General features: G+C 53.2%; 7 protein-coding genes across 7 annotated transcripts; 2 read left to right on the forward strand and 5 right to left on the reverse strand.

Annotated features, from left to right (window-relative positions):
• Window positions 1–590: 590 nt before the first annotated feature.
• Window positions 591–1,823, reverse strand: C7974DRAFT_408530 (uncharacterized protein; the record flags this gene model as incomplete). Its single annotated transcript, XM_046143336.1, has 4 exons — window positions 591–915; window positions 968–1,063; window positions 1,112–1,530; window positions 1,608–1,823. The coding sequence occupies 4 exons, from the start codon at window positions 1,821–1,823 to the stop codon at window positions 591–593; spliced, it is 1,056 nt and encodes a 351-aa protein (XP_046003633.1).
• Window positions 1,824–2,487: 664 nt separating this feature from the next.
• C7974DRAFT_29567 (cytochrome P450) lies at window positions 2,488–4,643 on the reverse strand. The gene is made up of 7 exons (XM_046137682.1): window positions 4,336–4,643; window positions 4,187–4,288; window positions 4,012–4,140; window positions 3,705–3,960; window positions 3,429–3,655; window positions 3,062–3,371; window positions 2,488–3,014 (listed from the first exon to the last, which is right to left on the reverse strand). Exons 1-7 carry the CDS (start codon window positions 4,441–4,443, stop codon window positions 2,737–2,739), a joined length of 1,410 nt encoding a protein of 469 aa, XP_046003634.1. The 5' UTR covers window positions 4,444–4,643; the 3' UTR covers window positions 2,488–2,736.
• Window positions 4,644–4,943: 300 nt separating this feature from the next.
• C7974DRAFT_408532 (uncharacterized protein) lies at window positions 4,944–5,364 on the forward strand (the record flags this gene model as incomplete). The annotated part of the gene is made up of 3 exons (XM_046143337.1): window positions 4,944–5,154; window positions 5,200–5,276; window positions 5,302–5,364. 3 exons carry the CDS (start codon window positions 4,944–4,946, stop codon window positions 5,362–5,364), a joined length of 351 nt encoding a protein of 116 aa, XP_046003635.1.
• Window positions 5,365–5,583: 219 nt separating this feature from the next.
• On the forward strand, window positions 5,584–7,626 carry C7974DRAFT_29565 (major facilitator superfamily domain-containing protein). The gene has a single exon (XM_046137681.1). The coding sequence runs from the start codon at window positions 5,875–5,877 to the stop codon at window positions 7,564–7,566; it is 1,692 nt and encodes a 563-aa protein (XP_046003636.1). The 5' UTR covers window positions 5,584–5,874; the 3' UTR covers window positions 7,567–7,626.
• A 1-nt stretch (window position 7,627) lies between these two features.
• On the reverse strand, window positions 7,628–8,392 carry C7974DRAFT_29528 (uncharacterized protein). The gene is made up of 2 exons (XM_046137677.1): window positions 8,106–8,392; window positions 7,628–8,060 (listed from the first exon to the last, which is right to left on the reverse strand). Exons 1-2 carry the CDS (start codon window positions 8,266–8,268, stop codon window positions 7,714–7,716), a joined length of 510 nt encoding a protein of 169 aa, XP_046003637.1. The 5' UTR covers window positions 8,269–8,392; the 3' UTR covers window positions 7,628–7,713.
• Window positions 8,393–9,536: 1,144 nt separating this feature from the next.
• On the reverse strand, window positions 9,537–11,076 carry C7974DRAFT_30042 (CFEM domain-containing protein). Its single transcript, XM_046137796.1, has 3 exons — window positions 10,874–11,076; window positions 10,009–10,829; window positions 9,537–9,962 (listed from the first exon to the last, which is right to left on the reverse strand). The coding sequence occupies exons 1-3, from the start codon at window positions 10,976–10,978 to the stop codon at window positions 9,542–9,544; spliced, it is 1,347 nt and encodes a 448-aa protein (XP_046003638.1). The 5' UTR covers window positions 10,979–11,076; the 3' UTR covers window positions 9,537–9,541.
• A 556-nt stretch (window positions 11,077–11,632) lies between these two features.
• On the reverse strand, window positions 11,633–15,091 carry C7974DRAFT_468405 (uncharacterized protein; the record flags this gene model as incomplete). Its single annotated transcript, XM_046146394.1, has 3 exons — window positions 11,633–13,703; window positions 13,912–14,391; window positions 14,449–15,091. 3 exons carry the CDS (start codon window positions 15,089–15,091, stop codon window positions 12,004–12,006), a joined length of 2,823 nt encoding a protein of 940 aa, XP_046003639.1. The 3' UTR covers window positions 11,633–12,003.
• Window positions 15,092–15,127: the final 36 nt, after the last annotated feature.

Genomic DNA, 15,127 nt, shown 5'->3' on the forward strand with positions numbered 1-15,127 from the left:
ACTGATTCTCACCTAAGCGAGTAGGCTGTTCAGAACTGTTGGCAGTCTGTGGGGATCAGTCTGTCTGTTTCCAGCCCCATGACCTGTGTGGCCTACCAGAACACGCGCCAAACGATAGCTTATCTTTTTCGAGGCAGACCCCTGCAGAAGCCAAGTCACTCGCCATCCAGTAGTCTCACTACTGTCACTGGTATTGTACGCTCCGGGGATAATGAAGGTGTCCTGGGCGAGACCCTACACGCAGCTCTGCAAATCCCTGTCTCGATGCAACCTTTCTAATCCTCTGCTAACAGCTGCACAACCTATGCATTCCAGGGTCGCAATCCACGTGTAAGCAGTCTGACCTCCACATTTAGTGGGTAGGCTCATTTTTCCCGGTTTTGTTGATTGGAGCCGTCATGTGTAGCTCACGTACAATTTCTAATGCGCAAGAAGTAAGGTTTGAAGCTTTGAATTCTGCTAATCTCCGTCCTAACGTATGTGCTAGTATCTCCCAAGTGTGCTCGAACAATGGTTCGTGGTATCTCATAAAACAAAACAATTAATCAGAAACATGCGGTGTCAATTGACTCTCCAGGGAAACGACATTCTCATACCAGGGACTGATTTGGCCCCGGCACAAGAGAAGCTTCGTCGTCGACAACATCGTACGAGGTCTGCTTGATGATGTATCGAGAGTTCTTCTCTGACTGAGCTGGCGAGCCTGACTGCTGTGATGATGCAACACGAGGGCCAACAAAAGAAGGGTCCTCGTGGACACGAGACTTTGAAGGCAGCACCCGAGATTGGAGATATGAAATGACCGACGAGGATTTGAGTTTGCTCCACAGTGAGGTCTTGACGACAATCTTGAGCCAGAAAGCTGACATGGCAGGCGCACAGGCGACGGCAATGGTGCCGAAGATCTCGATGACGCTGAATGTTGTTAGTGACGTGCGAGGTATGAAGTCGGAGTAAGGCGACGTACCTGACTATCTCAAGAAGGGTTGCGTTCCAGGTCGAGTCATGTCCTTGAAAGATGATGACTCTCAACCACAGTGAGACTACACTCAGTACGACCAGGCTGTGGATTGGTCAGTTGCTGCTGGCGATAGATTCAGGTCGAACTTACATGATACCAGTGCCGAATACGATGCCGAGGGTGATCTTCTTCGTCGTGGAGATGCGCAGCTTCATGACCACGGGAAATGGCAGGATCAAGATGATCAGATCCGCAACGACTGAGAACACACCAACCACTACGTGCAGCCATGCCGACGAGGAGCAGCGAGCAAACGAGTCGCCTCCCCACTTCTCGCCGCTCCTAGGGACGCAGTACGCTCCAGCGGCCACGATGTTCAAGCCGTAGAAGAGCGCCATGCACACCATCCAGATCCAGCATGTCCGTCGAAGCCAGGTGATGGTGCCGAAGATGCGGATGTAGAGTGCAAGGATAGCCACCTTAGATGCCCAAAGTGTCGGTGCGATGACGAACAGGATACCCGTTTGTCGCTGCGTGACAGCAATGGTGAAGGTCGACATGGGAGTATCCTACATGTGTCGTGCCAATCCATCCTCAGAGTCGCGCGCGACTTCGCAGCTCCCGACTTTCCATCCTTGGAGCAGACAACGCCGTCGATGACTGCCATCCAACCAATGCAGGCGAGCAAGATGTCCATGGCCTCCAGATGACCGCCCAAGTAGATACCCCAGATAGCCAGGCCAATGGTGGTGACGCGCGAGCCTTCGATCCTGATCAAGGGCCACGACGCCTTGTTTGAGGCAATGTGCTTGTCGAGGCCGTAGGTGAGAATGGCCTCCTCGGGGCCGTGGGTAAAGGACATGAAGCCACCAACAGTCCAGATGCTGGCGAGCAGAAGGGAGGAATGTGCCGATACGCAAAGTGCTCAAACATGGTTGCGAGTTGCTGATTGAGGAGACCCGAAATGAGGTGTTGGATGAGCTTGATGGGGGCCAAAGATATAAGATGCCGCGGATGAAGAGACGAAGTGGGATGATGCTCCGAAGCTGCTGGAAGTAAGGGGTGCAGAACCGCGGGGGTTTTAAGTGTGCGAGCCCTTGCGCAGGCACGACTGTGCCACCAACACGGCGCAGCTCTTGCTGACAGCGCTAGGCCGCTTTGGGCCTGACTTAGGCAGCTGCGGCACGGAGCACACCCGCAGGCGATCGCCGTTTGCCAGCCACCCGCACGCCCGACGCCCGACCCGCTCTTTTCGGCGTCCGCCACGGCGACTATCATCAGCTCAACCTCTGCTTGCTTCCCGAGCCATCACGACTGCTTCCAAAAATGAAATCTTCGATCGGGGCCCACAAATCAGTGGAGGGTGACGACTGGCACAGAGAAGACGGCGATTGCAAGCATTGTGTTGATCATAGCAGGAACGAATAGATTTGCGCATTTTACAGACAAAGCCAAGCGAGAGGTATATACGATGCGATACCGACCGGACTATTACTGAGCCGGCTCCCGAACGAGCGAAGGAAACAGGTGCATGCGAACAGAACCACCGATCATGTCGCAGACGCACGCGGCTGGAGCACGATGGGCAGGTCTGAGCGAGGCACGTTGCACGTCCGCCAGCTGTACTTGCGCGGCGCGCACCTGTCCAGAATGTCCACATCGTACTTGGTAATGACCAGACCGAAGATCTGCTTGATGCCAGCAGTTGCGAAGAATCGACCGGGGCTGTATTGTGAAGTCAGCACTAGCGATGAGATGCGAGAGCATATGCGAGCTTACCATGCCATGCGACCAGTACCCCATGTCTGCCATTTCGAGACGTCGGTAAGCAGGGCTGCCTTCTCCGGCTCAGGACTCGAGAACTGGCTGTTGTTCTCGAGGGTTGCCAGATGTTCAGGAGCGACGTGACGGAAACCGTGAAACTCTAGGGGTTCAGCCCAGTTTCCGGCGTCTTTCAGCATAGCCGCAAGAGGTGTCGCGAACCATTCTCCAGCTTTTGCGTGTGTGCCATCGGATAATGTCATCGGCTGTAAAGCCTTGCGGCGAGTGCTCACTACAGATGTTAGTAATCCACTCAGCCATGCATTCAGCAAAACTCACCATTGTCGAGAGGGTTCAGACGCGCAGATTCCTTCAGAAAGCTGTCCAGGAATGGCATGCCGGCACCGGTGGCCTCCCATTGCTCGTAGGCTGGGCTTTCGAGCTCGCTTCGCAGAACATCAAGATACTCTGGATTCATCGAGGCATCCCTGATGGCGAAGGTCGTTACCATGGCCATGGTGTGAACGGCGCCAAACCAGAGAGCCATCAGTTCGTGGGTGATTCTGCCAGCTGCCCATGGTCCGGTAAGTATACATTGCGAAGGCTTGGAGTCCATCGTGAGTTCCATAATGTACTGAATACAGTCCTTCTAATTGAGGAAGAGGCGTTAGCAACTTTCTTTGAGCGGATCGCGTGTCAGACTTACGTGTTCAGGAATGGCGTGACCTTGGGCTCCCAAAGCGTGCTCTTCGATTCTACGCTGCGCAACAGCCTCGAGCGCGTTGAAGAGGACATGTTGAGATGAGAAATAAGACTCCAAAAACTTAACAACCAGCCTTCCAAAGAAGCCCGGCAGAATCCGGGCTGCCTCTGCAATATAGACTGTCCTGTCGATGAAGTCCTCAGCGGCCTTCATGAATTCTTTGTCGTTGGCTAGAAACTCGTAAGCGAATGTTCAAAGCCACATTTGGGAACAACATACCGAGCTCTTCGCCGAAGAAGCCAATAGCGCAGGTCTGTGCAACACATTCGCGAACCACTTGAGAGATATGGGGCTGCTTTCCGGGCCCGCTCAACATTGTCTCCATGATCTTGGAGTTGATGACTCGGGTCTTGGGCAGAATGGAGGGCAGCTCCTTTCGCAGCAGAGTGCGCACAGTCTTGGGCAGGGGTGTGTTGTCGATGCCTCTCTTCTCGAACCAGCTGAACTTGTGCATTGAGTGCTCTGGACGGAGTAGCTGTAGCACTTGATCAGCATCGTGCATGGATTGTGGACTCATTCGACTTACGACTTTCGCGGCAGCTTGCAGAGACAGGACATCGTTAGGGGCACGGTCAATCTCGTCGATCAACTTGGGATCCGTGACCAGGTGGTAGCGAACATCCGGACTGTCAACGGTATAAGATCGCCCTTGTGCCTGAACGACTGTTAGATGGCGAGTACAAAGGTCGATCTTGACATACCTTTTCGTATCCCTCTTGGATCAGTCTTGGAGCGTCGACGAGGAACAGCCAAGAGGTAAGCCAGTTCTTTATTGCATTGTAAGGATGGAGTAATGCTGCCGTCTGGCAATCTAATCAGCTCCGAATCTGTACAGTACGGTAAGACCTACGAGTCCATGTTTCCGGACAGAAGACAGGAGAACCGCACAGGGAATGAGAGAGCCCCCCAATGCAAGAGTCCAGAGGGCTTCGTGGCTCGAAAGTAGGAGAGAAAGCATCTTGAAATCTACAAGTGAAGATGAAAGAAGGTTTGCAGTATTGCAGCTCAGAGCTTATGGCGTTATGTACGGCGTTTTGGCTGGCGCTGAAGGTGTTTATAAGCATTCGTACAGGCAGCCGTATCTTATCTGCCGTTGTCTCTATCCCGAAACTGCCATGCTATAATAATCATCTTCGGCGGATCAGAGCTCATCCCGTCAAGTCGCACATACAATCCATTTTGGTCAAGGCTTCGCGAGACATGATGGGCAGGGGACCCCTGTACGCTAGCCCGCACCCTGCACGCCACCCCTGCTTCGGGGTTTAACAGCGCGCTAGCAGTCAGCTCGGTCCGGCGGTCAATGGCTGGCCTGACTGCAGATTCCCGGCTGCATACTGACCACCATGACGATATGGTGTAATGTTTGGTGTCTGCGCGTGTCTCGAGGAATTTCGCTGTATATTTCTGCTGTCCGTCCACTTACTTCTCGTCCGCAGCCTTGATCTCCTATTGCACAATATGACTGCGCCTCAGACTGCTCCTCTCGATCTCACCAAGGTCCCTCTGGCGGCCAATCCGTCGGGTGCGCCTCCGAACTTCGACAATCCTTCAACGCTGGTCGATGAGGCGTGGGTCACCGGAGTTGTACTCGTCGTGTTGGGACGTCTTTGTCTCGCTTTTCGCCTCGGCACGAACTTGAAACTGTCCAAAAAGTTCTGTCTCGATGATTGTAGGTCTGCCTTGATTTGCGCTACGATCTTGCTAACGGCTCTAGACCTCTGCGTCTTCACATTAACCGGAGGCATCGCCTACTGGGTCCTGAACCTGCTGAGTAAGTCTGCTTGCACTTTCGTACGTGACATACTGATCGTCGCAGACGTACCAGGGCGTGGTTGCCCTTTGGGGCCTGCTCGGCATGACATCCGGCAGGTACTTCTAAGTCAGATGCAGCAGCGACTGGTCAGGCGCAGTCGCAGTTGCCTAGGCAGCTGGGCGTCGATATGACATTAGCGCCCGTTTCTGCATATGGGAATCATAAATAGTGAATACAAATGCATCAATGAGCGTTCATGCGCTGTCTTGTTTGAACTTGCTAGCGTCGTGGGGTATTGCGCCACCGTAAGCACCGAAAATGCCCCTCACCGTCTCCATCAAAACGCTCGGTCCCCGAACAGGTCGACCGTGCTGAGTCTGTATAATCAGCGGGACCGGCGCAGCGGGAAGCTCGCACAAGGCATCGTTCCGGTCAGCACACTGCCGATCCTGCCGTGCCGCAGTTGTCTTATCTATGCATGCCGTTCTAAACAAAGAAGTCTTAAAAGTGTCAGGCAGCGGTTCGCTAGTGTCATGAGCTCATTCACACGCATCTAAACCTATCACCCTCCGCATCTTTTCCACATCTCGTCAAATCTTCTCTTCTAGCGAACGTTGCTTCGCGTTTGCAACGATAATGGCTAACCTTTCTTTCTCCACGATCGACAGCACGGGGAAAGACGAAGAATCAGCTCATGTTTCCACCCACGATGTCAACGAGAAACTCGCAAACCAAGGCACACAAGAGGATTCAGCGCCGTTCAAACACACCTGGTCGCTGTGGTGCATATTCGCGGTCCTGTGTCTGTTTTCATTCTTGTCGGCACTCGATGGCACAATCATCACAACGTCGCTCCCTACAATCACAGGCGCAATCGGCGGCGGTAATGACGGCCTGTATGTCTGGATCGCGCAGTGCTTCATCTTCGCGTCTACTGCGCCGCAGCCACTATACGGCCAACTTGCGAATATCTTCGGCCGACGCAATCCCTTTCTCGTCGCTATTGCGCTGTTCACTCTGGGCAGTGGAGTGTCCGGCGGTGCGTCAAGCCCTGCCATGCTGATTGCCGGCCGCACCGTACAAGGCACAGGAGCAGCTGGACTCTACGTGCTGTCAGACATCATCATCTGCGATCTTGTACCCCCGCGCTATCGCGGACCGTATCTCACTGCAGTCCTCTCGACAGCTGGGATCGGTTCGACAATCGGTCCAGTTATCGGAGGCACGATGGCAGAGAGCAACTGGCGGTGGATCTTCTACCTCAACGTACCCATCTCCGTCGTTGGAGCTATTGTCCTCATCCTCCTGTTGAAGGTCAATTACGTGCGCAGCCCGACCTGGGCACATGCTCTTGCGCGCGTTGACTATCTTGGCGCTCTCATCTTCATTCCGTCCACCATCTCCATCTTCTATGCGCTCATCACCGGCGGCGTAGAGCATCCCTGGTCTTCATGGCGCGTCATCCTCCCCCTTGTGCTCGGTATACTGGGCTGGGTCCTGTACCACGTGCAGCAGTCCTACAGCGCGAATCCCAGCACTCCGTCACACCTCTTCACAAATCGAACCTCCATCACCGGCTTTGCACTCGTATTCCTCAGCTCGGTCGTCCTGTACACGATCTCTTTCTTCCTGCCGATCTACTTCCAGGGTGTCAAGCTTGTGTCACCACTCATGTCTGGCGTCTACTACCTACCTTTCGCGCTGGCCATCATTCCATTCGCAGGCTTCTCGGGCTGGGCGTTGTCGAAATGGGGCCAGTACATTCCCCTGCACTACGCCGGCACGGCGCTCGTAGCCACCGGCGCAGGGCTTCTCGCGACACTCGACGGCGAATCCTCGCACGCTGCGTGGATAGGCCTCCAGATCATTCCCTCTGCAGGCATCGCAATGATCTACACAGCAGCCCTTCCGAGCACGCTGGCACCACTCAAAGAAGAGGACGTTGCCACCGCCACCGCCACCTACTCGTTCATCCGCTCCTTCGGCTTCGTCTGGGGCGTGACTATGGGCGGCATCGTGTTCAACGGGCAGATCAACGCCCGCGTGCATCTCGTGCAGGACGAAGGCCTCCAGGCGTCGCTGCGGAACGGTGCCGCATACGCGTTTGCTGCAGGTGGTGAGCGGCTGAGCGAGATTGCCAGCTCGGAGACGTTGGAGCAGGTGATCAGCGTGTATGCAGGCGCCTTGAGGGCCGTGTGGTTTGTGGTCATGGGCGTTGGGCTACTGGCGTTTGTGCTCGTGCCGCTGCAGAGGGCGATTGAACTGAAGAAGGAGAATAATACGTCGTTTAATATGGAGACTAAGGATACTGGTAGTACCGAGGTGTGACGAGTTGTAAGACTTGCAGAATGACGAGATTCAGAAGCATTAAGAAGCATTAATACATTGTATTAACCTGTTTGATATTACGGAGACATTCCGTGCACGGGACACTCTTCATATTGCCTACCCCATTACGCATTACAGGACCAGAGCTCACGGAGCTGTAGGCTGGACCCTCCTGCTCGTCAATTGCGCACAGTTCTGCCCAGCGGGGTCGACAGTAATCTGAGCGGCACCGTCATGCCCGCTTTGACATGCGCCACTTGCGCTGACCAGCTGACCATTCTGAAAGCTGACAGGGTCCAAGTTGTTGTCTGCGCAGTCGAGCGCCTTGAAATGTGTTCCGTTGAAGCCAACGCACGCCTGTGTGTTGACAAGGTCTGGCCGGAAGCCATTTGAGAACGATCGCTGTACCGCGAGCACATCTGCACCCCCGATAGTGGACGGGGTAAGCTGGCGGTCTGCTGCTGTGTTTACACATGCTGCGTCCACGATTTCGCCTACGATGGTCAGCCGCGGTAGGATCAGTAGACCAGGAGTATTACCATTGTTGCGGAAGGTCAAGCACTCATTGCCTGGGATGCCGCCGACTTCTTTCAGCACAAGTGTTTGTGCGCCTTTCTGAACTGCGCCATTCCCGTTCTGCCGACTTGTGATTGCTGCCGCAGATGCAGTTGCCGCGAAACCGAACAGAGTGATGAACTTCATAATGACGCAAATAAGGTGTTTCTGGACCAGCAGAGGAATTTAGTAATTGGGTAAATAGAAGAGAAGAGGCAGAAACAGTCGCAAGTGTGCTGATGTTTAGTTTTAGCCTTCAGGCAGCAATGCTTTATACACGCACTCGCGCTGAAAGTACGGGGTCGAGCCTCATGCGCGCGAGGTCATACAGAGGATCATACACAGCATCTGAGGCATGGACCTGAGGCAACTTGAGGCAGCGCACTCGAGACGTGATGTGTTTGACCCAGAAAGAAGACGGACGCAGCGGCACGCTCTTGATGACATTCTGCTGTTGTTTTCCGCGATTCTCCTCCGCTCTGCGCATGTTCGAGCGGTGGAATAAGATTCAATCGACATCGAATGTCATGGGATGCAGTGCTCGTCGGTACGTCAAAGGATCCAGCTGCGTGGCTGTGTGCCTGAGTTCTGACAACGACATGCGGAGACGAAACAAATCTTGTTTGAGAAAGCCGTCAGAGGGCGCTCGGCCAACTACGTTCAACGCTCGTGCGCGTGATGTGCCGCTTGCCAGGCACCCCTGATAAGTCTAGAGCCTTTCGTGCTTAACCGAGACTCGGGTCAGGCATGACGACCCCATGTGAAGCATTACCTCGGTACGCAATGTGTTCCAACGTCTTCGATGAGCCTGGAGATGTGCTCAAGCAGATGACCAGAGTGATGGAGAAATCAAAGTTCATCATACTGAGTCGTGGACACTTGACAGACAACAGACTTCGGCATTGCTTGCCGATCTCCAGATAGCACCCAATCACAGTGCCTCTGTCACAAGCTCTTCGAGACTAGCAAGCAGCATCCCAGTAGCGTGCGCATGCACTGACTCTGAGACTGCTACCTTCAACTAGGTGTCGGTTCAGACGCCAAATGGGACGACGCAGGGAGATCGCGCAGGTACGAGGTTAGTTGCGGTCAACCCCGGCGGTGGTGATATCGCTATGCTTGAATTGAGCTGCATATCCGTAAGCTGGAACAATAAATGCATGTGAAAACTGCATGAACTTAGGGTCAACTCGCAGTTCCTTCCCCTGGGCCTCGCATTCGCCACAGACATGTGTCGCGCTATCTTCGAATACAGCTCGCAAAAACGCACCTCGCTCATTTAGTGCTGAATCCAAAGTCGAGAAGCTGAACCTGGGCTCAATGCGCTGGAAGTTGGGATTTTCGGAGAAGTTCTGGCAAGATGACTTGTATTACGATATGATAGGTCTCTGCAGCCTACAGAATCACTGAGTGCAAGCGCTCAACAGGGGTTGTTTCCTCGCTCTCGATTCATCGCGTCAAAGTGCACCAGCTCAACTTCGTCGTCTTGAGTCTTGGTGCGCGACATACTTGAATCCGCGTAACTCGTAGAGTTACCCTTTGTGCTGAAGCTTTCGCGGAGACGCACTGAGGCTTTGGCTTTGGCATCTGCTAGTGGGCTCAATGGCGTCCGAGCCCTGTTGTCTGTTTGGCGCTGATAAGACGAGCCGACTGACGAGCCGAACACCTTCGGAAGCACGCCAGCAAGCAGGCTACGGAATGTAGGCATGCAGGCACAGATGATGCCGACATTGATCTCGACTATCGACCAGTGCGTTACGTCCCATTGGTCCCAGGTCGGGTTCACGGAATTCGCAAAGGAGACGAGGGAGCTAAGCCGCAGGATTGAAACAATTGTCACGCTGTTGTGTTGTTAGCTATGAAGGTTGATAGGGCGTCGGGACGTACAATGTACCGACTAGAAACATCATAGATACTGCAATCTTCTTTTTGCGAGCCATGTTGAGTTTAGCAACTTGAAAAAGCGGAATGGCCAGCATCCACAGGTCCACTGCGATGCTGATCGCAGCGTTCGCCCATGCGAGGGCGTTGATGTTGAAACACTTGCCGCCTGTATCAACACCATCCCAGTACGTCCAGTAGTGCGATATGGGTCTGCACTGGAAGATTCCCGCAATGACAAAGGCAATGCCAAACGCAACGTTGAACGCTATCGTCCCCCAGAGCAGTTGTTTGACCTTCGACCCAGGGAATATGCGCAGGTAGAAGAAAAGCAGGGACAGCTTGAGAAACGGGAGCTCAACGAAGTAGAGAATCTCCACGACGTAGAAGTATCGCACGAAGTTGGTAATGGTCTGAAATTCCAGTGTCCAGATGTCTCGACCAAGGCCAGATGGTATAGTGCAACGATCGATGACGATAGCGTTGCTCATGCCCACATACGTGGCCACCATGAGACACACATCGTCGAGGCCAAAGCCGTAGCTTGGATTGTGGCCAGCGGCCTTTGTGGCGAGCCGTATAATTACGGATATATTAGAAAGAACGGCGAGCGCGATGTTGATGGCTTTGAGTCTGCCGCCTTTGTCGCGGATCTGTGCGTTGCATATCGTCGAGGTGATATTCTTCGTTGTGAGGCCTTCTTTGACACTGCATGATTGTAGGACGCATGCTTCAACGCCGCCCAAGACTTGCGCATTGGTGCAGGTACAGCTGAAGTCAGTCAACTGACACGGCGAACGGGAGACTTCTGTGATCAGGCAGGTCAACTGGTATGGTCAGCTTGATATCTATGGCTCACTATCTCACGTACTGCACATGGGGGAAGTGCGTCTAAGCCAGTTGATGGCGCTGAACTCTGTGCAAGAGCGCCACAGGTAGCGGTGGAAAGAACGAGTAGACTAAGAGCGACCTTCATGGTGTGAGATGGTCAAACGAAGGACCCAGAAACAAGCAACTGGGAAAAGGATCTGAAGGGTCCCACAGGGTTTATTGCGGATCTGATTGGTATCCATTGTTGTTGACGATCACCAGAGATCCAAGACGCGGCTCGCCAATCCTTACTATGGCAGTTACTAGCATGGCGGATGCCGAACCTTCCTCGAGTTGACTGAATCACGCAGACTGAATCACGCACATCAGACAATCGGCAGGTGTATAGCAGGGTGGACTGTCTGGGTATGCAACTAAGGCATGGTCTGCATCAGGGTCACGAATTGGCCAACTCTGGTAGCTAGTCCACTGTCTGGTCAGAGTCCGATTTGTTGGATGCAAGAGATGGGGGACTGCGCTGCAGTGGCGGGTCGGGGAAGTGTGTCGATCCCGTTTTCGAGCTAGGTGGCGGTTGGTGAGTCCCGCTAAAGGTTTGCAATTAAGTTGGAGCTACAGGTTAGTGGCTCTCGTCAAAACCAATCAGCATCTTTCTTCATCTTGAGCCGTCCCTTGCATGAAAGGCGATCGGTCGGCGAACGCCCACGTGGTTTCGAGGCTAATGCAAGAAATGGGAGTTTTCGGCACCCTGCCGTAATGACTGAGGGCGAGGTGCGGTGATGTATTTCGCACGGACAAGATAGTCCTCGCCATGCTCCATGCAAAGTAAGTTGGAAGGTAGCTGCCTGTTCAGTACGGCGTACAAGGATCTGCGCTGGGTCGGCCTTGAACGTCTTAGTCCCACTTTATCACCTCGCACTGGACACCTCCACGAAGAAGATCTCCTCCAACCCAGAAATTTCATCATCCAAACATCCAACAGATCACTCTCTGCACGTGCATTCACATGACGATCACTGTCCGCAAGTTCTTGTTGTGCCAGAGCAGAATGCTCGATGTGACTAGCATCCGCTAAGCCTCGTCGCATGCACTACCCTGGAAGGCAGTCTTCACCGCAGCCTAGCGTAGACATCCTCGGTCAGCTTCAAACGTTTGTTCGATCTTTTGACGGGATCAGATGATGGTAACCCACTCATCCTTCATGGCGCCATCCCAGAATCTTAGTCGGTCCCAGAACTCGCAAAGACCTATTCGACGGTACACATCTCCTGTCAGCCCGGCTTCGGGCTGTCCATCACCGACACGTGTAAGACAGATGCAAATGACCGATGCGGGTCTCCCATGTGGGAACGGATGGCCGGCGTAGCAACGAGCACCTTTCCCAGTGGAAACTGGCGGTCCTTTGGGGATGCGGGCAATTACCACGCAGTGTATGTCGGTTCCGGCGCCTTCCCAGTCGTTCGCAGAATCTTCTGATTCCTGGAACGAGCTTCGTACATCTCGAAAGCCTTCCTCAACTAGCCTCTTGTCCTCCTTTTGCTCTTTCGCATTATGATCGGATAGGTCAAAAAAGCTCTTGGCGACTCGCTTGGTTGCATCATCATCAGTGCGACTGTATAAAAGATTCAAAGCATGCGATGCTAATTCATACCCATTCAAAGATCTGTACAGCCCAAAGCGAAAATGTGCGGGGAATCTGCGCAGAGTGCTCTTCAGTCTGACGTTTCCAGTCACACGATTCTGAGAGGGACCAGATGTATGAATGTCCATCGCCATCTTGGAAGGCTCCCAGCTGATCCCCTTGAGAGATTTGCACCTATATTGGACTTTGCCATCAACTGAGACCCACGTCCAAGACGGATAGTGAGGATTTCTCGATGCTACCCCCGGTTTGACAGTGCACCAAAAATTTTCCTTCCATATCCCAGCGATGAACTCGTCCTGCAACCGAGCTTCCAGAGTCCTACTCAAGCCCAAAAATGCCGGGATCTTATCTGTGAGGTTAGTCAAACTTCTGGAAGAGTATTCAGATACTAGATCTTGCCACTGTTCGTAGAGGTATCCGGAGAGGCGGTCTTTCACAGCAGTAGCCTTGGCGTGCTCGCTATCAGTATCTCGGCCGTAGATCTCCAGATCTCGGGCATATGGGCAGCCTTGTAGGAGGCGCTTTTGCTTACGTGTACCTCCCGGAACGCTCGAGTGTGCGTGATTTTGACCCTCAGGGTCCAACTCAGAGCCATGCGAGCTCAGACACTCCCAAAACATCATCTCTGGGTCAAAGTGAATGATCCGTTGATTTAGATGCTGTTCCTGGAGCGTCCGAGCTCGAGAGCTGACAGGACCGGGCTTGAACTGGTTTATCGATGCCTGGGCGGGCAGTACGAACCAATATAACTTGGGTGGCCTTTGTCCCCATGAGGGTCGGTCCCTGGGAGGGAAATGCAGTGGTAGATGAACAGGACTCACGAAACGGGGTCCTCGGGAGCGGAAGAGCCCTCCCGAGGCATCATCAGAAGCCATCGCTGATAATGTGACAGCAGCATTCAAGTATACGCTCTGCATTTGAGCCGCTTCCCTGTTCCAATCTTCCGCGTCGTCTTGTACAATGCAAATTGCGTCGATCCAGAGGTAGCGAACACCCAGCTCTCTTGTGACGATGACCGCATCTCGTAAAGTTGCAGGTAGTGCTTGTAAGGGTATCTCTTTTGAGTTATTTAGCAAAGACTCCTTTGTTGTTCTAAAGTTCCCGCTACTGCCCCAGCAGTATGAAAGAGCCACGTAAGGAGCGCACTCGCCGTTGCTCTGGTGAAGGAACGGCGGGTTTAATGTATCCCCAACGTTGATGATGCGAGTCGGGAGGGCAGAATCCACATCTAGCCCACGTTTGCAGCACGGATGATTGTGCTGGCAATTTCTGAGCCATGAGCGTGCCAATTCGAACGCTCGCGGTGATGCAGTCCCGAGAACTTGATCATCAGGGTATTTCTGATGGTTGGAGATAAAACATTCTGAGTGTGTCTTGGTTCAGTTTGCTCTCACGTTGCTTCAGACAGGACACGCGATACGAGATGGACTACTCACCAGACATTGGGTACAGGTCCAGTTTCTTTTCGTGTATCCCGCAGGACACAGTTAAGTGACGACCAAACTTCCCAATCACCACTGTCACTGATACAGGGCGACTGTCTTCAGCTTCATCGTCATCATCACCATCCGTGCGCAATAGAGCACTGGCGTTGGAGCCTACTTCGAACGCGTCGCCGAAGATCGCACACAGACTGCATTCATCCTTCGTTTGAGCCAGAGATCGCATGTTTGGATGGACTTCGAACGGACCTTGCTTCTCGGGAGACGCCTGTTCTAGAGCCTTAGCACAGCCAACGCAGACCGGAGCTGCTTGAAAACTCTCCGGATTAGGCCATTCCGCTGCCTGAGAAAGCAATTCCAGAAAAACGTCCAAAGGGTGCTGGTAGACGGATAGGTCTTCACAGGCGGTGATGAATTCTGGTTGGTTTACGACGTGTGAGTATGCTGTCTTACACTTATCAGATGGAAAGCGAGCTACATGTGCCAACAGCAACCGTGCAGATTCTCACAACTCTTCTGATGCAGTCTCACTGGGAGCACACTGTGATGTTTGGGCTCCATGTTTGAGAAGCAGCGTGATAATCGACCTATCCCTGTGCAGGATAGCAAGGTCAAAGATCGTCCAGCCGCTTTCAGATGTGTGGTGGAAATCTGCACCGGCTGTTATCAGCGTGACGATGATCTCGAGATTCGAATTGTAAATGGCTTCATAAAGAGGCAATCGTCCAGCAAACCACAATCGAGAAGTCTCGTAAGCTTCGAACGATGCAGGTTCACTGACCGTATTTGCATCGGCTCCGTTCTCAGCGAGTAACATGACTACCTCAGAACGATCCCACAAAACGGCCTCGTGCAGTGCCGTTCGCCCCATAGCGTTTCGTAACTCTATCTGCGCGCCATATTTGAGGAGAACACGAACCGCGTCTAGTTTCCTTGCTGATGAAAATCTGTGAAGAGGTGTGTTGACATTCCGCCACGAGATATGACCAGGAAATCGGCTTGAGCGCTCAAGATCAGGATCACTCTCTTCGATCAGAGCTTTTTGCCACCAAGTGTTAGGGCCAAACCCTCTTTCCAGCGCTTCTTGTAGCTGAGCGGCATCGCAGTCGGGATGCGCAATCTGATGATCGATGAGGCTCACATCCGGGGCTCCTCTCCATGTTGGTCGCTGCATGTTTCGCGGAAGCGGCAGCTGCGAGATCGATAGTGC

This window comes from Boeremia exigua (assembly GCF_020726555.1).
Source record: "Boeremia exigua strain MPI-SDFR-AT-0100 chromosome Unknown C7974scaffold_1, whole genome shotgun sequence".
Taxonomy (NCBI): domain Eukaryota; kingdom Fungi; phylum Ascomycota; class Dothideomycetes; order Pleosporales; family Didymellaceae; genus Boeremia; species Boeremia exigua.

Coding starts and splice junctions, on each gene's coding strand:
- C7974DRAFT_29567 (XM_046137682.1), bottom strand. CDS start 4,443: ATGCTTTCTCTCCTACTTTCGAGCCACGAAGCCCTCTGGACTCTTGCA. Junction 3,656..3,704: donor CTTCTTCGGCGAAGAGCTCG/GTATGTTGTTCC, acceptor ACGAGTTTCTAG/CCAACGACAAAGAATTCATG. Junction 3,372..3,428: donor GTCACGCCATTCCTGAACAC/GTAAGTCTGACA, acceptor TTCCTCAATTAG/AAGGACTGTATTCAGTACAT.
- C7974DRAFT_29565 (XM_046137681.1), top strand. CDS start 5,875: ATGGCTAACCTTTCTTTCTCCACGATCGACAGCACGGGGAAAGACGAA.
- C7974DRAFT_29528 (XM_046137677.1), bottom strand. CDS start 8,268: ATGAAGTTCATCACTCTGTTCGGTTTCGCGGCAACTGCATCTGCGGCA. Junction 8,061..8,105: donor CTTGACCTTCCGCAACAATG/GTAATACTCCTG, acceptor TGACCATCGTAG/GCGAAATCGTGGACGCAGCA.
- C7974DRAFT_30042 (XM_046137796.1), bottom strand. CDS start 10,978: ATGAAGGTCGCTCTTAGTCTACTCGTTCTTTCCACCGCTACCTGTGGC. Junction 10,830..10,873: donor ACGCACTTCCCCCATGTGCA/GTACGTGAGATA, acceptor TGACCATACCAG/TTGACCTGCCTGATCACAGA. Junction 9,963..10,008: donor ATGTTTCTAGTCGGTACATT/GTACGTCCCGAC, acceptor ACAACACAACAG/CGTGACAATTGTTTCAATCC.